This window comes from Scheffersomyces amazonensis (assembly GCF_036850825.1).
Source record: "Scheffersomyces amazonensis strain UFMG-HMD-26.3 chromosome Unknown RJT21scaffold_1, whole genome shotgun sequence".
Taxonomy (NCBI): domain Eukaryota; kingdom Fungi; phylum Ascomycota; class Pichiomycetes; order Serinales; family Debaryomycetaceae; genus Scheffersomyces; species Scheffersomyces amazonensis.
The window spans coordinates 810,072-829,049 of NW_027042741.1; the positions used below are offsets into that span (position 1 = coordinate 810,072).

At 29.4% G+C, this 18,978-nt stretch overlaps 11 protein-coding genes and 1 non-coding gene across 12 annotated transcripts; 5 read left to right on the top strand and 7 right to left on the bottom strand. All coding sequences in view use genetic code 12, as the record gives it.

The window, feature by feature from the left end:
- The first annotated feature begins 1 nt into the window (after position 1).
- On the top strand, positions 2-1,900 carry RJT21DRAFT_117016 (uncharacterized protein). The gene has a single exon (XM_064880553.1). It carries the CDS (start codon positions 127-129, stop codon positions 1,855-1,857), a length of 1,731 nt encoding a protein of 576 aa, XP_064740729.1. The 5' UTR covers positions 2-126; the 3' UTR covers positions 1,858-1,900.
- Positions 1,834-4,738, bottom strand: RJT21DRAFT_117017 (uncharacterized protein). Its single transcript, XM_064880554.1, has one exon. The coding sequence runs from the start codon at positions 4,671-4,673 to the stop codon at positions 1,962-1,964; it is 2,712 nt and encodes a 903-aa protein (XP_064740730.1). The 5' UTR covers positions 4,674-4,738; the 3' UTR covers positions 1,834-1,961.
- A 313-nt stretch (positions 4,739-5,051) lies between these two features.
- Positions 5,052-6,174, bottom strand: TIF35 (translation initiation factor eIF3 subunit g). The gene is given in 2 exon segments (XM_064880555.1): positions 5,052-5,134; positions 5,148-6,174. The coding sequence occupies 1 exon segment, from the start codon at positions 6,117-6,119 to the stop codon at positions 5,301-5,303; it is 819 nt and encodes a 272-aa protein (XP_064740731.1). The 5' UTR covers positions 6,120-6,174; the 3' UTR covers positions 5,052-5,134; positions 5,148-5,300.
- A 128-nt stretch (positions 6,175-6,302) lies between these two features.
- On the bottom strand, positions 6,303-7,166 carry RJT21DRAFT_111148 (arylformamidase; the record flags this gene model as incomplete). Its single annotated transcript, XM_064879966.1, has 1 exon — positions 6,303-7,166. One exon carries the CDS (start codon positions 7,164-7,166, stop codon positions 6,303-6,305), a length of 864 nt encoding a protein of 287 aa, XP_064740732.1.
- A 526-nt stretch (positions 7,167-7,692) lies between these two features.
- Positions 7,693-8,599, bottom strand: NPL3 (mRNA-binding protein; the record flags this gene model as incomplete). Its single annotated transcript, XM_064879967.1, has 2 exons — positions 7,693-8,465; positions 8,554-8,599. The coding sequence occupies 2 exons, from the start codon at positions 8,597-8,599 to the stop codon at positions 7,693-7,695; spliced, it is 819 nt and encodes a 272-aa protein (XP_064740733.1).
- Positions 8,600-8,826: 227 nt separating this feature from the next.
- RJT21DRAFT_t4 lies at positions 8,827-8,923 on the top strand. The gene has a single exon. It is a non-coding gene; the product is annotated as a tRNA-Arg (tRNA).
- A 266-nt stretch (positions 8,924-9,189) lies between these two features.
- RJT21DRAFT_9647 (3-hydroxyanthranilate 3,4-dioxygenase) lies at positions 9,190-10,015 on the top strand. Its single transcript, XM_064885721.1, has one exon. The coding sequence runs from the start codon at positions 9,420-9,422 to the stop codon at positions 9,933-9,935; it is 516 nt and encodes a 171-aa protein (XP_064740734.1). The 5' UTR covers positions 9,190-9,419; the 3' UTR covers positions 9,936-10,015.
- On the bottom strand, positions 9,962-10,966 carry RJT21DRAFT_9660 (uncharacterized protein). The gene has a single exon (XM_064885724.1). The coding sequence runs from the start codon at positions 10,745-10,747 to the stop codon at positions 10,097-10,099; it is 651 nt and encodes a 216-aa protein (XP_064740735.1). The 5' UTR covers positions 10,748-10,966; the 3' UTR covers positions 9,962-10,096.
- A 219-nt stretch (positions 10,967-11,185) lies between these two features.
- On the bottom strand, positions 11,186-11,962 carry RJT21DRAFT_111152 (uncharacterized protein; the record flags this gene model as incomplete). The annotated part of the gene is made up of 1 exon (XM_064879968.1): positions 11,186-11,962. One exon carries the CDS (start codon positions 11,960-11,962, stop codon positions 11,186-11,188), a length of 777 nt encoding a protein of 258 aa, XP_064740736.1.
- Positions 11,963-12,255: 293 nt separating this feature from the next.
- On the top strand, positions 12,256-13,170 carry RJT21DRAFT_111153 (uncharacterized protein; the record flags this gene model as incomplete). The annotated part of the gene is made up of 1 exon (XM_064879969.1): positions 12,256-13,170. One exon carries the CDS (start codon positions 12,256-12,258, stop codon positions 13,168-13,170), a length of 915 nt encoding a protein of 304 aa, XP_064740737.1.
- A 1,238-nt stretch (positions 13,171-14,408) lies between these two features.
- On the top strand, positions 14,409-15,800 carry RJT21DRAFT_9663 (mitochondrial 2-oxodicarboxylate carrier). The gene has a single exon (XM_064885725.1). The coding sequence runs from the start codon at positions 14,886-14,888 to the stop codon at positions 15,765-15,767; it is 882 nt and encodes a 293-aa protein (XP_064740738.1). The 5' UTR covers positions 14,409-14,885; the 3' UTR covers positions 15,768-15,800.
- RJT21DRAFT_9642 (uncharacterized protein) lies at positions 15,800-18,930 on the bottom strand. Its single transcript, XM_064885719.1, has one exon. It carries the CDS (start codon positions 18,812-18,814, stop codon positions 15,833-15,835), a length of 2,982 nt encoding a protein of 993 aa, XP_064740739.1. The 5' UTR covers positions 18,815-18,930; the 3' UTR covers positions 15,800-15,832.
- Between the last annotated feature and the right edge of the window lie 48 nt (positions 18,931-18,978).

Consider the following 18,978-nt stretch of genomic DNA (forward strand, 5'->3'; position numbering starts at 1 on the left):
CTTTTTTTCCAAGCAAACATAAACAGATCTCTCTCGAGTTTTCAGTCAGTTCTCAGTTTTCGGTGGTCGGGAGTCGAAGTAACCATTGATTGTATAGACTAAATAATAACTGTAAATTTAGAAGTGATGTCTTTGTTGGATGCAGAAAGTGCAGGTTCCGTAAGTGGAGAAGAAAGTCATGTTGTGAAGGCTGAAGGGGAAGCCCAAGCCGAAGCCCAAGCACAAGCCCAAGCCCAAGCTCAAAGTCAAAGTCAAGAAGATGATAAAGTGGATGTTGAAAAATTAAAGAATGAATTCAGAGAAAAAGCCAAAACTTATTTAGCGGAACAAGGAAGTCATATTATAATTCCATCATTTGCTAAATGGTTTGATTTAGGCAGTATTCATTCAATTGAACGTAAACTGTTTCCTGATTTCTTTAATGAAAATAATATTATTAATAAATCACCTTATAAAACTGAAGAAATTTATAAAAATATGAGAGATTTTATTGTTAATACTTTTAGACTTAATCCAAAAGAATATTTAACAATAACTTCAATTCGAAAAAATTTAGCCGGAGATGTTTCAGTAATTATTAGAATTCATCAATTTTTAGAAAGATGGGGGATAATTAATTATCAAATAGATCCAAGAACAAAGCCTTCATCAATGGGTCCTCAATATACTGGTCATTTTCAAATTACTTTAGATTCTCCAACTGGGTTAGTACCTTTAATTCCTGAAAATTCTAAAATTATTAATGATAATAATGCCAATAATAATAATAATAATAATACTACAAGTTTACCATCACCTGAACCTTCATCATCAGAATTAGATTCAACTAAAATAAATGATATTTCTTTAAATTTAGAAGTTAGAAGAAATATTTATACTTCAACCAGTAAAAAATCTAATTATAAACCAGAAACAATTGTACATTATTCATGTAATATTTGTGGTAAAGATGCAACTAAAGTTAGGTATCATAATTTAAAAATTAAATCATATACTCATAATCCAAGTTCAACTATAAATAATGCCAGTATTTTATGTACAATTTGTTATGATCAAGGATTATTTCCTCTGAATTTTTTATCATCAGATTTTATTAAATTAACTGAATTAAATCAATTAGATGAATGGTCAGAACAAGAAATTTTATTATTATTAGAAGGTATTGAAATGTTTGGAACTTATGAACCTCCAACACTTAATGGAAATATTAATGCCAATAGTAATTCACAATGGGATAAAATTTCTGAACATATTGGAACAAAATCAAAAGAACAATCATTAATTAAATTTATACAATTACCAATTGAAGATCAATTTTTAAATAAATTAATTGGAGACAAAAATAAAATTAAATCATTAAATTCTTCTAATGAAGATATAATTCAATCTATTGTTAATAAATTAATTAATAATAAATCTGGTAAAGAATTAATAAAACAAAATTCAAATCAAGCATTAGAAGAATCAATTAATGAACAAACTAATTTAATAAATCAAATTGTTGAATTAACTTTAGAAAAAGTTAATCATAAACTTAATAAAGTTGATTCATTACTGGATAATCTTTTAAGAGTTGAAAAACAATTAAATTTAGAAAGAAAACAATTAGCCATTGAAAGATGGGCTCAATTTGAAAAATTTCAAAGATTAAAGATTGAAAAACCTGAACTTGGAGAAATACTCGATGATTTATTAAAACCCATTAAAATTAATGAAATAAATAAATCATTAATTCCATTAGAACCAATTATTGGAGAAAATAAAATGGAAATAGATTCCGAAAAGAATCAACAAGAAATTGATAAATTACCTATTAGTGTTAGTAAGCCAAAGAGTTATCAATATTGGTCTGGTTAAGTGTACAGTAAATAAATTAAATTAAATTAAATTAAATTAAATTCAATTAAATTAAATTAATAAATATGTAATATACCTAAAGAAATGTCTTTAAACTATGTAAACTATTTCTTTCTTCCTCTCTTATCTATACCAATCCCATTATTTACACCTAATTTAGATAATTCTCGTTCAACATATGCTTGTCTCTTTTCATCATCAGTTGAAGGACTTCTAAAATTAATTTCTAAAGATTCATATTTATTAGCATTAGAATTAGTTCCACTACTACCATTAGTTTCAAGTGAGGGGAATTTTTCCATAGTTGAATCTGTTGGACTAAATCCAGTAGCTGAAGTTAATGTATGATCTTCTGATTCAGTTAATGAAACTAAATTCTTACTATCAACTCCAACTCCAACTCCATCCTCAGTAAAAATCCCTGACATGGGTGATGAAACATGTTGTTTAAGATTTATTAATGAACTTGTAGTATAAGTTGGAGTTGGAGTTGGAATTGGAATTGCAGTTGTTGTTGTAATTGGAATTGTACTATTTGATATAACTGAATTTGAACTTTGATTTGAATTTAATGGAGGAGGTTTCCTTCTATTAGGTAATTTAAGATTAAAGTATGTTTCTGAAGATGATGGACTAATACTTCTACCATGTTTACCTAATTTTTTACTAACATCAAGTTTTAATGATGAAACTGATGGTACACAATTATCCTTCAAATTAGAAATTGATCCTGAACTATCACTTACATGAATTGAATCAGCTAAATCTCGTAATTCCCTTTTAACACTAACACATGGACCTTTTTTATACATATCAAGAAATCTTTTTCGAACTTTATAAGCTGAATCTTGACGAAATACTCTTATAAGTCCTGTTTGATCAGTAGTAATTATAATTTCTCCATTAATTAATGGATCATCATCAAAATTCTTTGCCGTTGATTTAAAATGACAAGCTTTACCTCGACGAAGTAAATCATAAATTATATCATCAGATAATTCAAGTAATCTTTTAGTAGTTTGAGGAGCAAAAATTGCCAGATTAACTTTTGAATGATGAGCATGAAATGCTGAATAACTATTATTTTCATTTGAAACAAAATCAAAATCTTCACTATCATCTTCTAAAAATTTTTTAATATATTTATTATCATCAATAATTTTAGAATATTTCTTATGTTTTCTTTGTAAATCATGAAGATGATGTTTACCTTCAATAACTAATTCTTTTAATGAAGCTTTTAATTTATTATTAATAATACTATTATTATTTTCCCAAATATAACACCAATGATCTTCTGATCCAGATATAATATAATGATGATTATCATTAATAGATGCAACAATTGATGAACTATTATTAGTTAAACCTTTAAATCTTGTAACTAAACGTTTCAGATTCCAATTAACTAATCGAACTTTTGAATCATTAGTTGTTAAAAGAAATGACCATTTATCTAATTCTCGAGTTGATAATTCTTTATTATAATATTCATTGGCAAAAATTTTAATTCCAGTAATTTTATTACCATTTTTATTATGAAATGGATTAACCATTGATCGATCTTTAATTTCAAATCGATTTATATGAAATAATCCTTTAGTTTCAAGTATAAATACTGATCCATTAAATCCTCCAATAACAATATATTGACCATCAGGAGTAAATTCCAGTGCAGTTATTAATACATCATCACCTAAATTCTTATTATAAGCAACTTTCTCTTCTAAAATTGACCATAATCTCGCATGATTATCAAGTGATCCACTTAAAAAGAATCGATCATCAGTAGGATGAAATTTTGCAGTTGTAACAAAATCTTCATGTTGAAAAGTTTTTAAACATTCATCTCTTTCAACATGCCAAAGTTTTACAGTTCTATCCATACTACCAGATACTAAAAAATTATTTTTACTCCAATCTAAACTTAATATACTTTTAGAATGACCTTTAAATATTTTAAAAGGTTTTTGATGAAATACTGGTGCGGCAGTAAATATATCATGAGATTTATGATGATCTTTATTAATAATTTTATTGGAATTTTCAGAATTTTTAAATTCTAATCTACCAAGTGGTGATGAAATAACTTTCCAAATTCTAATAATTGAATCTTCTCCAGCCGTGGCAAGATATTTACCATCTCGAGAAAATTCCATAACAAATATTTCATTTTTATTAACTTTAGTGGTATCATCTTTTCCCAGAACAATATGATCAATTGAATTTGATGGTGGCAGATCATCTTCATCAGATAATGTACCACTAGTATTTGAATCTAAATTATTAATATTATTAATATTATTATTATCATTACTAATTTGATTTAATTCTTGAGCTAAGAATAAATTACTAATTACTTTTGGACTATGCTTATTTCTTCTTGAATATTTAACATATTTTGGAGTTAATAAATATTCATAAGTCATTCCAATCCATGGAGGTTCTTCAACTTGTTGAATTTCTAATGGAATATCTTCAAAATGATTACCTTCAATAGATGGGAAATTAACCTTTTCTTCAAACATATGATCATCAAATTGAGGTAAATCTGATCTATTCTCTTCAAGAGTTTCTAATGAATTTGTCTTTTCTAATGATAAATACAGAGTTGGACTATCTGTTTCATGACCATTATCATTATCATTATCTTCTTCAAAATCAGCATCTGCATCATATAAACTTGAATTCTCAAAGTCAAGATATTGTCCAACACTTCCTCTATGACTTCCAATACTTCCAGTACGAGATCTTTTATCATTTTTATCCGGAATTGAAATTGGACTTATAGACCGATCTCCATTTCCATTAACCATTGTTAATGATGAACCACTCGAATTAGAATTATTATTATTATTATTATTATTATTATTATTATTATGACCTTTCTTGGATATCAGCAGCAGATTACTACTTCTTTTCTTTAATCTACTAAAGATTCCAGGCTTTTTAATACTTGAAGCTGGTGAAGGCAGTTGTTCTACTGGACCTTTAGTGCCCGATGAGGGTGGAGGTGTAGCAATCTGGGGATTAGCCATAATAAATTTAAATTATACTACTCACACTATAATTGATACTATAAATAAATGATAAGGAATAATTTATTCTATCTTAACTATTATGAATGAATATATAGAAGCTGTAAATAATTACAATTTATATAATGCTAACTAAACTGAAATATTAATTTAAGGTTTATATGGTTGGGGCTGCAGCACATACTTCCGCATTGGGCGAAAAGTGGATGCTTCGGTATTAAAAAAATCATTATCTTGAGACATTATCTTGAGACATTATCTTGAGACATAATATCGATGATTACGATTAATATGTGGATATTATTATATATATATGACTAATATTATATAATTCTAATTATATTAAATACTACTAAAATACACTATATGAAAGTTAAAATAAAAGTTAATTAGAGTAAATTATCTCTAAGTCTTCTTCTTTTTAGACCATTCTAAATGCAAGATTAATGAATGATAACCCTTACCATTCAAAGCATTCAAAGCCTTTTCTGCAGCTTCTTCACTATAGAATGAAACATAAGCAAGACCTCTAGAATCACCAGTTTCTCTATTTCTAACCACAGTAACTCTTTGTAATGGACCAAATCTGGCAAATAATTCATCTCTTAACATATCTTCATCAACAAAACTATTTAATTGAGAAACCTTCAAGGTCATAGCATCATCTCTAGCTTCTTTAGATAATATACCTTCAGCTCCAGCTCTCATATGTCTTGGAACATATTTACCAGTACCATTAGCTTCAGCAGCTGCAGATTCAGCTGCTGCAGTATCAGCAGATGCTGTACCACCTAAAGTTTCCTTATAAGGACATTTAGCTGTATAATGATCACCACCACAGAATCTACAGGTAATCTTTTGAATGACAATATTATCTGATCTATTTTGAGCTTTAGTTTCTTCTTCTTCCTTTTCAACTTGTTTCCATGAAAGACCTAATTTTAATTCAACTTTTTCACCAAGTTGTGTAGTACTAGTATCTGGACCAGGTGCACTATTTCTTTCTTTACCATATTTATGCCAGTTTTTACGTTGAGCAATCAATGGATGTACTCTTTCTTGAACTTTAATTTCTCTGATTCTTTGAGTTACTTTAACTCTTTTACCATCTTGATTAGTTCTAAATGTAATGACTGTTTTAGTACCATCTGGATTGGTAGTAATATCTGGAGCTGAAAACTCATCATTGGCATCTGCCCATGAACCTATAACTGCAGAAGACATTATAGATAAATGTATGTATTATGTATATAGTTATAATATATGAATATTAAGCTTAATTATTAGAATGTATATATAAGATTTGATTCATAGAAGAAAAATTTGATGAAAAAAAAAAATTTTGTATTATATTTGGGGCGATTACACGACCTTTGATATTTCCCAGTTGCAACTTCTTTACTTTAATTAGACATCTAAATCTAATTGTTGTAAGATAGATATTCCAACATTTGGATGTCTATATACTTCTTCATGTTTACCTAAAGGAGCGAATGTAAATGCATGTGGAATACCTGCAGTATGAAGATAATTAATAAGTAATTGAGTTTGGTTGATGGAAAGTAATTCATCCTGGGACGAGTGACAAACAAAAGCTGAGTATGACTTTGCGTTATAGTCGTGGTCGTGGTCATGGTCATGGTCATGATCATGGACTGAATCTCCTTTAGTCCATGATAATTGTGTAGCTTCAGTATATGCATTGGTAGATACAAATGCATCATGCACAAAGTCATACGATGGATATTCTTTAAGAAGTTCTACTATATTGAATATCCCATCAATAAAGTATAGTAATTGTACTTTAACATTAGTTTCATATTCTTCATACAACTTTTGTAAATCTTTCTTATCAGGTAAGGCTGATTCTGTTACACCTGCAAGTTGTAAACTCTCATAACCTAACTCTATAATTCTTTTATAATCTATTAATTGTAAAAGTAAGGTTGCACCAACTGAGTGACCAGCCAACAGTATTTCTTTAACATTATATTTCTTTGATATATAAACTAATGCCAGTAATACATCTATTAAATGTACAGGATGCTTCACTTTAGGTGATAATCTATAATTAATACCAATTACATTAACTTTCTTACTACCAAGAAATAAAGCTAATTCGTCGAAATCATTATAGGTATTTCTAGGATCTCTCCATCCACCTCCATGAACAACAATAAGAGTTCTAAGATTATCTTTATGATAATTAAATACTCTTATTTCTTGTAAAGGATCATCTCCATAAGATATATACTCATCACTAGAACTCATTGTTAAGAATCTCTCTACGCAGTGACAAACAAACCAACTAACTACCCTAACTAACTACAGATCGCCACAGACATTGTACGCTATAAATTTCGCGTTGAATTCCTTCGTCTATAAAATTGCTACTTTTATAAAATGCTCTAAATAATATTACATCAAAATCATAACTTCGTTAAAATCATTAAATTTTCAACAAAACAAAAAAAAAGAACTGGATTTACAATTGATGGACCGTGACAGTATCATATTAAAAAACACGATGTTTGAGGGAGGTGGCACAAATAAATTTTTGAGAATTATCAAAATCACTATCAAACATTACTCAATTTTACGATATCATCATATATTATTCTTAACCTCTTTTTAGATCCACTAACTTTAGATTGGTTAATTTTCTTCTTTTTTGAAATAAAAAAAGGTGAGTTAAACGAAATAAAACAAAACAAAACAAAAATATGGATAAATATACAATAAATTCTTTAAAACAAGACTAGTAAGTTAAAACTTTACCACAAACAATTCATCTCTTCTAATAACGGGATGGAGATCTGTCACGAACATAGGAATCTCTATCATCTCTTCTGAAATCACCTCTGTCTTCTCTATCATATCCACCACGACCACCTCTGAATCCACCACGGCCACCTCTAAATCCACCACGGTCAAAACCACCACGGCCACCTCTGAATCCACCACGGTCAAAACCACCACGGCCACCTCTGAATCCACCACGGTCAAAACCACCACGGCCACCTCTGAATCCACCACGGTCAAAACCACCACGTCCACCTCTGAATCCACGGTCAAAACCACCACGACCACCTCTGAAACCACCTCTTCTTGGAGGAGGTGGAACAAATGGAGTAGTGTCTTCTTCAGCACTGATGGTAGCACCTTGGTAATCAGCTTTATCCAATAATGGAATAGCTTGATCTAATTCTTCAGCAGAACTAAATTCTAAATTACCAACGGTTTCACCGGAATCATAATCTCTAAAGACTTTAGCAAAAGTTGGACTAAAAGTAGTCTTTTCTCTAACAAAGTCTTTAAAATCTTGCCAAGCAGTACCTTCTGGTAAATTAACAACCTTAACTCTAAATTTACCTCTAGTATCTTCTCTTCTTTCACGAGCAATTTCAACAACAATATCTTGACCGGCGAAAGTACTGTTATTTAAAGTTTCAACAGCACGTTGAGCATCTTCAGGACTTTCATATGTGACATAAGCAAAGTCCTTAATGACTAAAACTTCAACAACTGGTCCAACAGTGGCAAAATGTTCTTGAACTTGTTCTTGAGGGGCTAAAAATATAAACAGTTAGTAACAATTATTTAAGTAACAAACAATCAATTAATCAATCTAATTGAAATTAAAATGAATCAAACATACCATCAAAACCAACTGGTCTTACGTAAACTTTGGCAGATTCTGACATGGCTACTTTTCTATAATGATAAAGGTTAGTTAAATCAAAATATTCCTAAATTGTGGTGCTTAATTTATTTACCTCATTGGAAAGAAATTTCAAAAAATTTGCTGTTTTAGGAAACCACACTACTTTTTATATAAGAAACGTGCGCTCCAACACATGACGTTCACGTGAAACTCACGTGATACTGACAAAGCCTTATCTCAGTGGACACTAATCTGGATAAAGCTTCGTTCCTCATGGCCCAATGGTCAAGGCGTCTGGCTACGATTTCGTATCCACTTCTCGGTTGGAACCAGAAGATTCCAGGTTCGACTCCTGGTGGGGAAGCTTTTTTTTTCAAAATACTTTTATTTATTTTTACCATTTAATACCCAGATTGATATATTTTATATTCATTGGTATAATTATATATAGTCATCTACTATTCAATACTTTGTAGTGGGGGCTATTACAAGAATTTTTTTGTTCGGCATTTACTCCCGATAATATTTGTTAACTACTAAAGTTGTGAAAAGTAGCTGTCAAAGAGTATAAATTGAGCCACATCCCATGTTTGAAAATATAAATAGGATATCTAGTTGAAAAGCTGTAATAGATGAATAGTCGTCGTTTAGAAATAGTTGCAAAATATGTGAGCGAACCCGAATAAGTTCATTAAGAGAATATATTAGATTTTCCTCACCGGATCGTATGACAATGAGCGGGGCATACTGAAAAATGAAAATGAGCTTCGCTTATAAATAAGCTGAATTTACCACTTATTCTCATTATTAGTTTAATTCATTAGATAATTAAGATATAAACTATATAAAAAGTACTCAGGATGTTAGCAGAACCAATTAATATTAAAAAATGGATTGAAGAGAATGGTCATTTATTACAACCTCCAGTTAACAATTATTGTCTTCACAGAGGTGGATTTACTATTATGATAGTAGGTGGACCAAATGAAAGAACTGATTATCATATAAATCAAACTCCAGAATATTTCCATCAATTAAAGGGTCATATGTGTTTAAAAGTTGTAGATGAAGGTAAATTCAGAGATATAATTATTAATGAAGGTGATTCATTTTTATTACCACCTAATACTCCACATAATCCTGTAAGATTTGCTGATACTATTGGATTAGTTGTTGAACAAGATAGACCTGAAGGTACCAATGATAAAGTTAGATGGTACTGTAGTAAATGTAGGGAACCAGTTCATGAAGGAGAATTTTATTTAACAGATTTAGGAACTCAAATCAAAGATGCTATTATTAAATTTGATGGAGATATTGACGCAAGAACTTGTGATAAATGTGGAACTTTAAATTATTCCAAACCTCAAAATTAATTATAGATAGATATTAAAAGATTACATTACGAATTTTTTTCTACATCAACTGTATATATGTTTGTTGTAGTCGTGGTGAAAACCTCAACTACAACATGTAAGCTAAAATAAATAAATACATGAAACATACATTAAGAGGGATTATTTTGTATAATTCTATTCTAATCTAATCTTTTACTTCCACGATATAATTGTTCCCCCTTTTCAAATATCCAATCGACTGCATGTTCAACTGGTTCATCAAAGATGTATGGTAATACAGGTACAATACCTAACCCAATTGCGACTGGACCATAAGTCCTCAACAGTTTAATACCACTATTCTTAAATAAAATTGATGAATATCTAACCGCACTATGAATAGTGAAAGCTGGTAAACCCATAGAAGCTAAACTTTGGAAAATACCTCTTTTTAAAGCAACCAATCTCCAATCGGAATCTACCACCAGAGTATTTTGAGCTTTAAATGAAGCAGCAGCAGCTAAATCAGGTTCGGAACTGAAATTTTGCCAAGGCTTTAAACCAGGAGTAAAACGACCTTCAGATTTTAATTTCACAATCCAAGCAGCATACAGAACATCACCTAAAATATATAACCAAGAAATACCATACCCCACAGTAACTAAATAAGGATGAGCAACTGGACGAAATGATTCACCAATATCTGATGTATATGCAACATATCTATGAGAAGCAGCCAAAATAGTTCTAAATCTATTGGCATAAGCAGCATATCTAATACCAGATTCTTGCTCTTCGGAAGAGATTGTTTCAGGTTTGACGGACCCTTGAACTTTCTCGATTGAGGACATTATAAATTACTGATTAATTATAACAAGTATTGATGTATTAATGGTATAAATAAAGAATATATAAACCTAACCAAAACTATGACTGAATAGATACTCAATTGGATATGGACTGGCTTTATACAAACATGAATGCAAAGACACCTGTGGCGATGCACAAAGGCAAGTAATAAGCGCACCCAGTGAAATTTTCCAGTTTAGGTTACGAATTCGGAAAATAAAGATTTTTTTGACATTTTGATGGCGATGGCAAAAACACGTTTAATTAACTTTAGCAACTAGTCCAGATCGGACCCGGTTATATATATTATTAACCGGTATTAGAACATTATTCTTTGGAAAATTGATAAATATATAATATATATTGAATGTGACTTATTTGGTCATGACTTAGATCTATAAAATATTTATGTACATTGCTGCGAAAACTAATAAGCGCCTTTACCAGAAGTAAGAAGGATAATTAACACCTTGAGTTGCCCAAGGATGACCAAATGATTCACGTTCATATAATCTAATATCCAGGTACCAATTTCCATGATCATGAGAAGCTTTGACGGCGGATTGTCCTGATTTCTTGAAATCATCAATTAATTTAGGTAATCTGTCATTAATCTTTTTATTAATAGCAGGTATATCACAAACAGGACCAGATGTCCATGATCCAACAAATACCATATACGCTTTTCCTTCATCCAAATCGATAAATTCAACAATTTGTCCACCACAATCATACAGTCTGGCTAAATTTATAAGGGAAGCGATGAATCTACCGGAGATATCAACAAACCAGTCAATATATCTAAAAAATTTGTATACGTAATCGATAGACCATTGACCTAAATATTCAGAAACTTTTGCAGTAAGACGTTCAGCATAACCATAATTATATCTAAGAGATCCATTCTTACGAATAATAGTCTTAACGTTGGTATTACCTTGAAGACTTTTCATTAATTCAAATGGTTCATCTCTAATTTGAATTAAAGTAACATTTCCAATTTTTCTTGGATCATTAAGACCAGGACTTTCTATAGCTATCCAAGTACGATTCACAAATCCAACTACTGGAACAGCAGGTAAAGCTCTTCTAGGTTCTGGAGAAGTCCAATTAAGAATGACATTTAATTGAATATCTTTTTCAGCAGTCTCACCTGCAGCCACGACTAAGCTAAAAAGTGACCATACTAATAAAGGTATCACCGAAGTAATGTACATGGCTATTCTCTTTAATATAAGGAATTATAACTACTAAAAGTATCAAAAACTTGAAAAACTATTATAAAAAAACCTTGACTTGCGATGAAATAATTTTCACTATCAGACTAATTGATCCCATAGAAACGTATGGCTCTAATAATATCGCTATCGTATCGCACCACTGCGCACGACCCTTTAAATTTTGTTGTGGTGCATATAATACTTTGGGGCAAATAAAAAAACTAATAGTAATTTATACTGAGTACAAGCATATAGTAAGAGGAACAGACAAGTAATAATCAATATATAAGATGATGAAGTGGTCATTGGTTATCAGATTTACCAATACAGTCTCATCGACTGAACAAATTAAAGATTTGGAAATACCCTTTAGTATAAATTTTGATAAAGAAGATGTTAATAAGTTGATTAATGTTAATTGGATAAAGAATACCATAAGAGCACGAGTTAAGAATTGTTCAAATAATCGATTAAGATTGATTTATAATGGTAGAGTATTAAATGAGAAAACCAATTTCAGAAGTGAGATTTTTGAACCAAGATTAAAATATTCTCAACAACAATCAGAGGGTAATAGTAATGATAATGATATTAAAGTTTATATTCATTGTGTGGTGGGAGAAGAACTTACAGCTCAACAATTAGCCGAAGAGAATCAACTAGATAATAAACCTCAAGAAGTAACTACTACTCCGCAAGTAATAGGTTTTGATAGATTATTACAACAAGGATTTAGTCATGAAGACATAACTGATTTAAGACGACAATTTTATTCTATATATAGCCCTAATATGCTTCAACTGAATTCAAATCGAGAAATTAATGATTTAGAAGAGGAGGAACAACGAACTAATGATATACGACAACTTGAAGAACGATGGATAGAATCAACTGTTAATGGGAATACTACGGGAACAACAACTACTCCACCAGTAACTGGTGGTAATGCTGCAAATACTACCAATACTGGTATTGATGGTACAACTGGAGCAGCACAAGCTCCTGCACCTGCTCAAGATATAGATGATGTACAAGGTAATGAAGATTTATTGTTAGGATTATTATTAGGCACATTTTTAGGAGTTGTCAGTGTCATATTTTTAGCCACCGATGATACGGTATTTAATAAGAGGGTTAAAACTTCAATGATAGTTGGAGTTTTCATAAATTTTTCATTTGCAATAGTTAGAGGTCAATGGGTGTAGTTAGGTAAATAGCTTATTTAATTTAAAGTTAATAAACAAAATCTAATCTACAAAAGCTGTTTGATCTACCAGCCCGCACCAATCTTCATGCAGATTATAGATCCAGAGATCAATAAAATACGTTAAAGACTAATGAAAGGGCATTAAGATGATCTTCTTTTCGTGTGAAAAAGAGGGGATTTATCTCGCCATTACTTGACGCTCGCCAACTCGTTAGGATATCTGAAAAAGACAAGCAACACGGTAATAGTTATGGCTGCCGCACGAAGAAGAAAAGAAGATTCAAGAAGAGGGCTGTTAAACAACCGTTGATAAAATTTTCATTATGATTTTTTATACCCTTCTCAAAGTCACGTGATCCAAAATCTTATTAGTTACCCGGCATAAATTTCCCCAGTTAGGTCAAGCATACATATGTGAAGTAACCAACAGGTTAAAGAGGAGTACGAACAAGAAAGCTTAAATATGCAAAGAATGTTATAAATGTCATTCATAGGGAAAGGTAGGAACAAAAGCTTCGATTGTGGAATATATACCCCATAGAGTGTTCCGTATTTAACCTTATAGTACCAGAGCCTACCCCACTCGAAAACAATAGTACAATAATAAAACGGTATAATATGTCATGTCAAATGGCTCAACTCGATCCTATAATATACTAGATTGCCGTGAGGATTTATTTTATGGTTTTTATGTTTTTGCGTTTACAAAGTGGTAGTAGTGCTTAAGTCCTTAATCAGATCCTTTGGGCCAGGACAGAAGTAAAGTTGTAGTTGTAGTAGGAATTTAATAATGACACAAAATTAACTAGTAGTAAACATTAATCATTATATGGTTTAAAAGCTTGTACAGTAATAAAGAGTAAAATACGATGTATATTCTAGCGACTATTGATATAGATCAGAATCAGCCTATAGATAAATTTGCAATTACGCAATCACGCAAGTAAGAACGACGGTGAGTTGTTCCCGGTAACGGCCGCTAATTGTCACTAAACCAGAAAATTTTTCACTTAGTGAGACTTTCTACACTAAATTTACTATGAGGGTTCTGAGAAGTCGGTAGACTAGTAGTGAATAATAATATAATATAGTGATACACAAAAGGAGTCAGAATATCTTCTAAATTGAGTGAGTCATGAATCATTGACTGTAAGATATGATAGATATACTTGATAGATTTATCTAATTGACCATAGAGATGATGATTGATAATCTATAGATATTGTAGAGATATATATAATAAATTTACTGAGAAAATTATCGGTAAAATACTGTGCCTTAACAAAAATGTTTTTGCTTCGCTACTCTACTCGGATTTTACCTTCACAAAAAAATTAAACTATGAGAAGGTGGTGGGGGGAATGTGAAAAGGTCAATTTGTGGTTAGGTAAATTTTTCTTATATATAAATAGTTAATTATCCTCTGATTTGATATTCTGCACTAAATATCGATATTCAATTCTTATTTCAATAATTTGATAATTTGTATGAGCTTATCTATTTACTAGATCAATAAATTTGTATCAGTAGACTTTTGCTTCCCCACCATAATTTGAAATAGATTTGATAGAATACTTTTTTTTTTCACACTTACTTGTCGTACTAACTCCCTGCTTTACCCTCCTTGTATTATTGCAACTTTTAATATAGTTTTGATCTGGTATCAATTCAGAAATCTATTCAATTATAATATCATATAATCATTTTAACATAATGTCATCCACTACTACTACTACTACTCCAAAACCTTTACCATTTATTTATCAATTTGGGGCTGGTGCTATTGCTGGGGTTTCTGAAATCTTGGTAATGTATCCATTAGATGTTGTTAAAACAAGACAACAATTGGCCACTACTGATGCTTATAAAGGTACAATTAATTGTATAAAGAAAATTGTAAGAGAAGAAGGATTTTCAAGATTATATAAGGGAATTGCTGCCCCAATTTTAATGGAAGCTCCAAAGAGAGCTACTAAATTTGCTGCTAATGATGAATGGGGTAAATTTTATAGAAAACAATTTGGTGTTACATCTATGACTCCATCATTAGCTATTTTAACTGGAGCAACTGCTGGTGCAACTGAATCATTTGTAGTTGTACCATTTGAATTAATTAAAATTAGATTACAAGATAAAACTACTAAATTTAATGGTATGCTTGATGTTATTAAAGATATAGTTACAAAAAATGGTCCATTAGGTTTATATAAAGGTATGGAATCTACTTTATGGAGACATATTTGGTGGAATGCTGGATATTTTGGAGTAATTCATCAAGTTAGAAGTATAATGCCAAAACCAAAATCTTCATCTGAAAAGACTCTTATAGATTTAACTTGTGGTAGTATCGGTGGTACTTTTGGTACCATGTTAAATACTCCATTTGATGTTGTTAAATCTAGAATTCAAGCTGGTTCAACTAGATATAAATGGACTTATCCATCATTAGTTGTTGTAGCTAAAGAAGAAGGTATTGGAGCTTTATATAAAGGATTTGTTCCAAAAGTTTTAAGATTAGGTCCTGGAGGAGGTATTTTATTAGTAGTATATACAGCTGCTATAGAATTCTTTAGAACTATTCATGAAGGTAAGTAAATGATATAATTGCTTACTTTAAATTTCTTTGTTAATATATATATATATATATAGTACATAATAACTTAACCCAATTTTAACGATAATAAACTTTGAAATAATCGTATTGTATATTCATCTTCAAGTTTAACTCTATCTTGTAGAGCATATTTTAATGTATCCTTATATTGATAATGAGGTTGACCAATTATGTGTCCATTACCATTTTTATTACTATTTCCATTAGTAGTAGATACTTGACCATCCATTAAAGTGAATGATTGAATTTTATCAATTAATACTGGACTATCGAAATCATGATCAAATAAATCTAATTTTGAACTATTGGCATCATCTGATGCATTTAATTTAGATTCTTCAGTAAGATGAAATTGTTGTTCGAAATATTTTAAACATTGTTCAAGATTATTTAAATCAGTTGTAAGTTTATATAGTTGGAAATAATCATTTATAGTTTCATAATTTAATAATATATTATAAATTAAATCATAATTAATTGATTTATACGTATGAGAACCAAATATACCTCCATTATGAGCAATACTATCACCTTCTAAATCTTGAGCTTGAACAATTCGATTAAATCGAGGAATTAATAAACAATTTATAAGAATTAAACCTTCTTCAATAATAGATTTTAATATATCAACTTGATTAAGGATAATAAAATATTTAGAATTAACTAAATTTTGTCTTTTAATAAAATTAAGTAAATTAAATAAAGTTATAAAGAATTCTTTCCAATTATAATTACCTAATTCAATATTAACATCTAATTTAAATTCTTGAAAAATTTGATAAATTAAATTTAATGCTAATTTAAAATTTCCTAGATTTAATTTATTAGTTAAATTAAATCGAATTAAATTTTGTATAATATCTAAGATATAAAATAAACTGGGTTTAATTCCAACTTTACCCTTCATAATTGGTATACTTGGAGATTTTTGATGACTTAATTTCCATTTAAATTCATTAATATTATGTTGTTTAAATAATTGAGGAGATTTTTTAATTAATTTAAGTAAAGAAATTAATGAAATTCTTACTATCATTTGAAATGAATTTGATTTATATTGATATTGAAATACATATGATAAAACACATAACCAAATATCAAATAATTCTATAGTTTTATCTTCAATAGGATTAATATCTTCAATGGCATGATGAATAGGATATTGTTGTAAAAGGAATTGAGTTATAAATGATTCATTTTTATCAATATAAGTATAAATTAACATAGTAATAGGTAATAATTCAGGAATAATTAATTCATCTTCATCTTCAAATTTAGCTTGAGATTGTAATTTTAATCGTTTTTCATAAATTGAATTTAATTCAAGTAAATAAGGTTCATGCTTATTTTTGGTTAAACTAAAAGTTTCATAATTAATTTGTAAATTTGTAACAGTAGATATTGTATCAAAAGTTACATATAAATCATTATTAAATGAAGACCAAGAAAGCCAAGTTAAAAATGAAGAACTTTGAAGCAGTTCAATTAATAAATCTGGTCTAAATTTATAACAATAATTAAAATCAATTGCAAGAATTGGGTTAAGTCTCAGAGCAAAATCCACATTAAAAGTTTGTTTATCAAATATAATTTCATTATGAAGGAATTGTTCATAAGGATTAGGAGATTCATGATTTAAATTTGTTATATCTGAAGAAAGTGATACTGGATTTATCGGTAATAAATCTTCAGGAATCATAACAAGTATACTTATAATGGAATAAATTTTCATAAGAGATTCAAATGAAAGTCTAATTTTAGATGCTTGATATTCTGTTGTAGTATCTGTTGTAGTTTCATTAGTATCATTAATTTTTGTATTAGTTAATGAAAGAATCTTATAAAGTTGTTTGGAAAAATCCACTTTATAGAATGTGAATAATAAACTTTGAATTATTGAATATTCATTATCACCTTCTTTATAAAATACAATTGATGAATATATCGATTTTAATATATCTGAAATTAAATATAATATTTCCTTTATAGCCAATAAATTTTTAAAATCTTGTGATTTTGAGATTTCTATTTCTGTTAATGATTTATTAAGATACCACCGTAATATGGTTAATAATTTTAATAAAGATGTATGATCTAAAGATTGTTTATTACCTGGATTTCCAAAATAATTAGTCATTAATTCACTTGATGATTGATAAGTAACCACACTACCTTTTCTTCTTTTAGCTTTATCATTAACTTCACTAATTGTTAAAAACCAAACTTTTAATACGGCAAGAATATTGGTTATTAATTCTAATCGTAAATCTAAATCAATTCCTTCAAATTCCTTTTGATCAATTGAACTTAATGATGGGTTACGTAATCGAGTCAGGATTGATGGTTGAATTAAACTTGTTGTACTATCTCTTCTACTAGTTATATTACTATTACTATTAGCATTACTATTATTAGGTGATACATCAACAGGAATTTGATTTAATTGTGATGATTCAGATATAGATACTGAACCAGAATTAGACATGGCAATTGCAATTGATGGTTGCGGTATATCAGATAATACTGAAGATGATTGTTGTAAATTTTGAGAAGATTTACTTGCATTAAAATTAGTAATATCATCACCATCATCAAATTCTGTCGAAGGATTATTATTTCCATTAAGTGCAGTTATATCATCACCTCCATCATCTAATTCAATGGCATATGAAGATGAAGATTTCCGACGAGAAGATGGAAGGTTTAATTGATCTAAATCTTTATTTGATACATTACTAGTTGTAGTAGATCTTCTTCTTGAAGTAAGGGGGATTTTTGAATCTTCATCTTCAGGAAATTCAACAGCATCACTTAATAATTTTAACCCTACTGATAATATATCTTGAATAATCCATACATTTTGATGTGATGGATAATTTAATGTGAGTTCAGAATTGGATATAAGTACTGATAATAATGACTCAGTATGTATAGCAGTAGTAAATATAGATCGATATAATTGTGAATTCTTTACCACTTGTGGATTGAAGATTTGGCTATAGAGCCCTACGGCTTGATGGTGGTTCATGATTATATGATGAAATTGAATGAATTTTGCATCAATGGATTCCTACAAGTTCAACCAATACTATAAATACGTTTTTAAATAGTTTAAATAACGTATAGATCAAGATATATGGGGGCATATATAGTATGGACCATACGATAAATCCGTCTGATAACTTAGTTTTT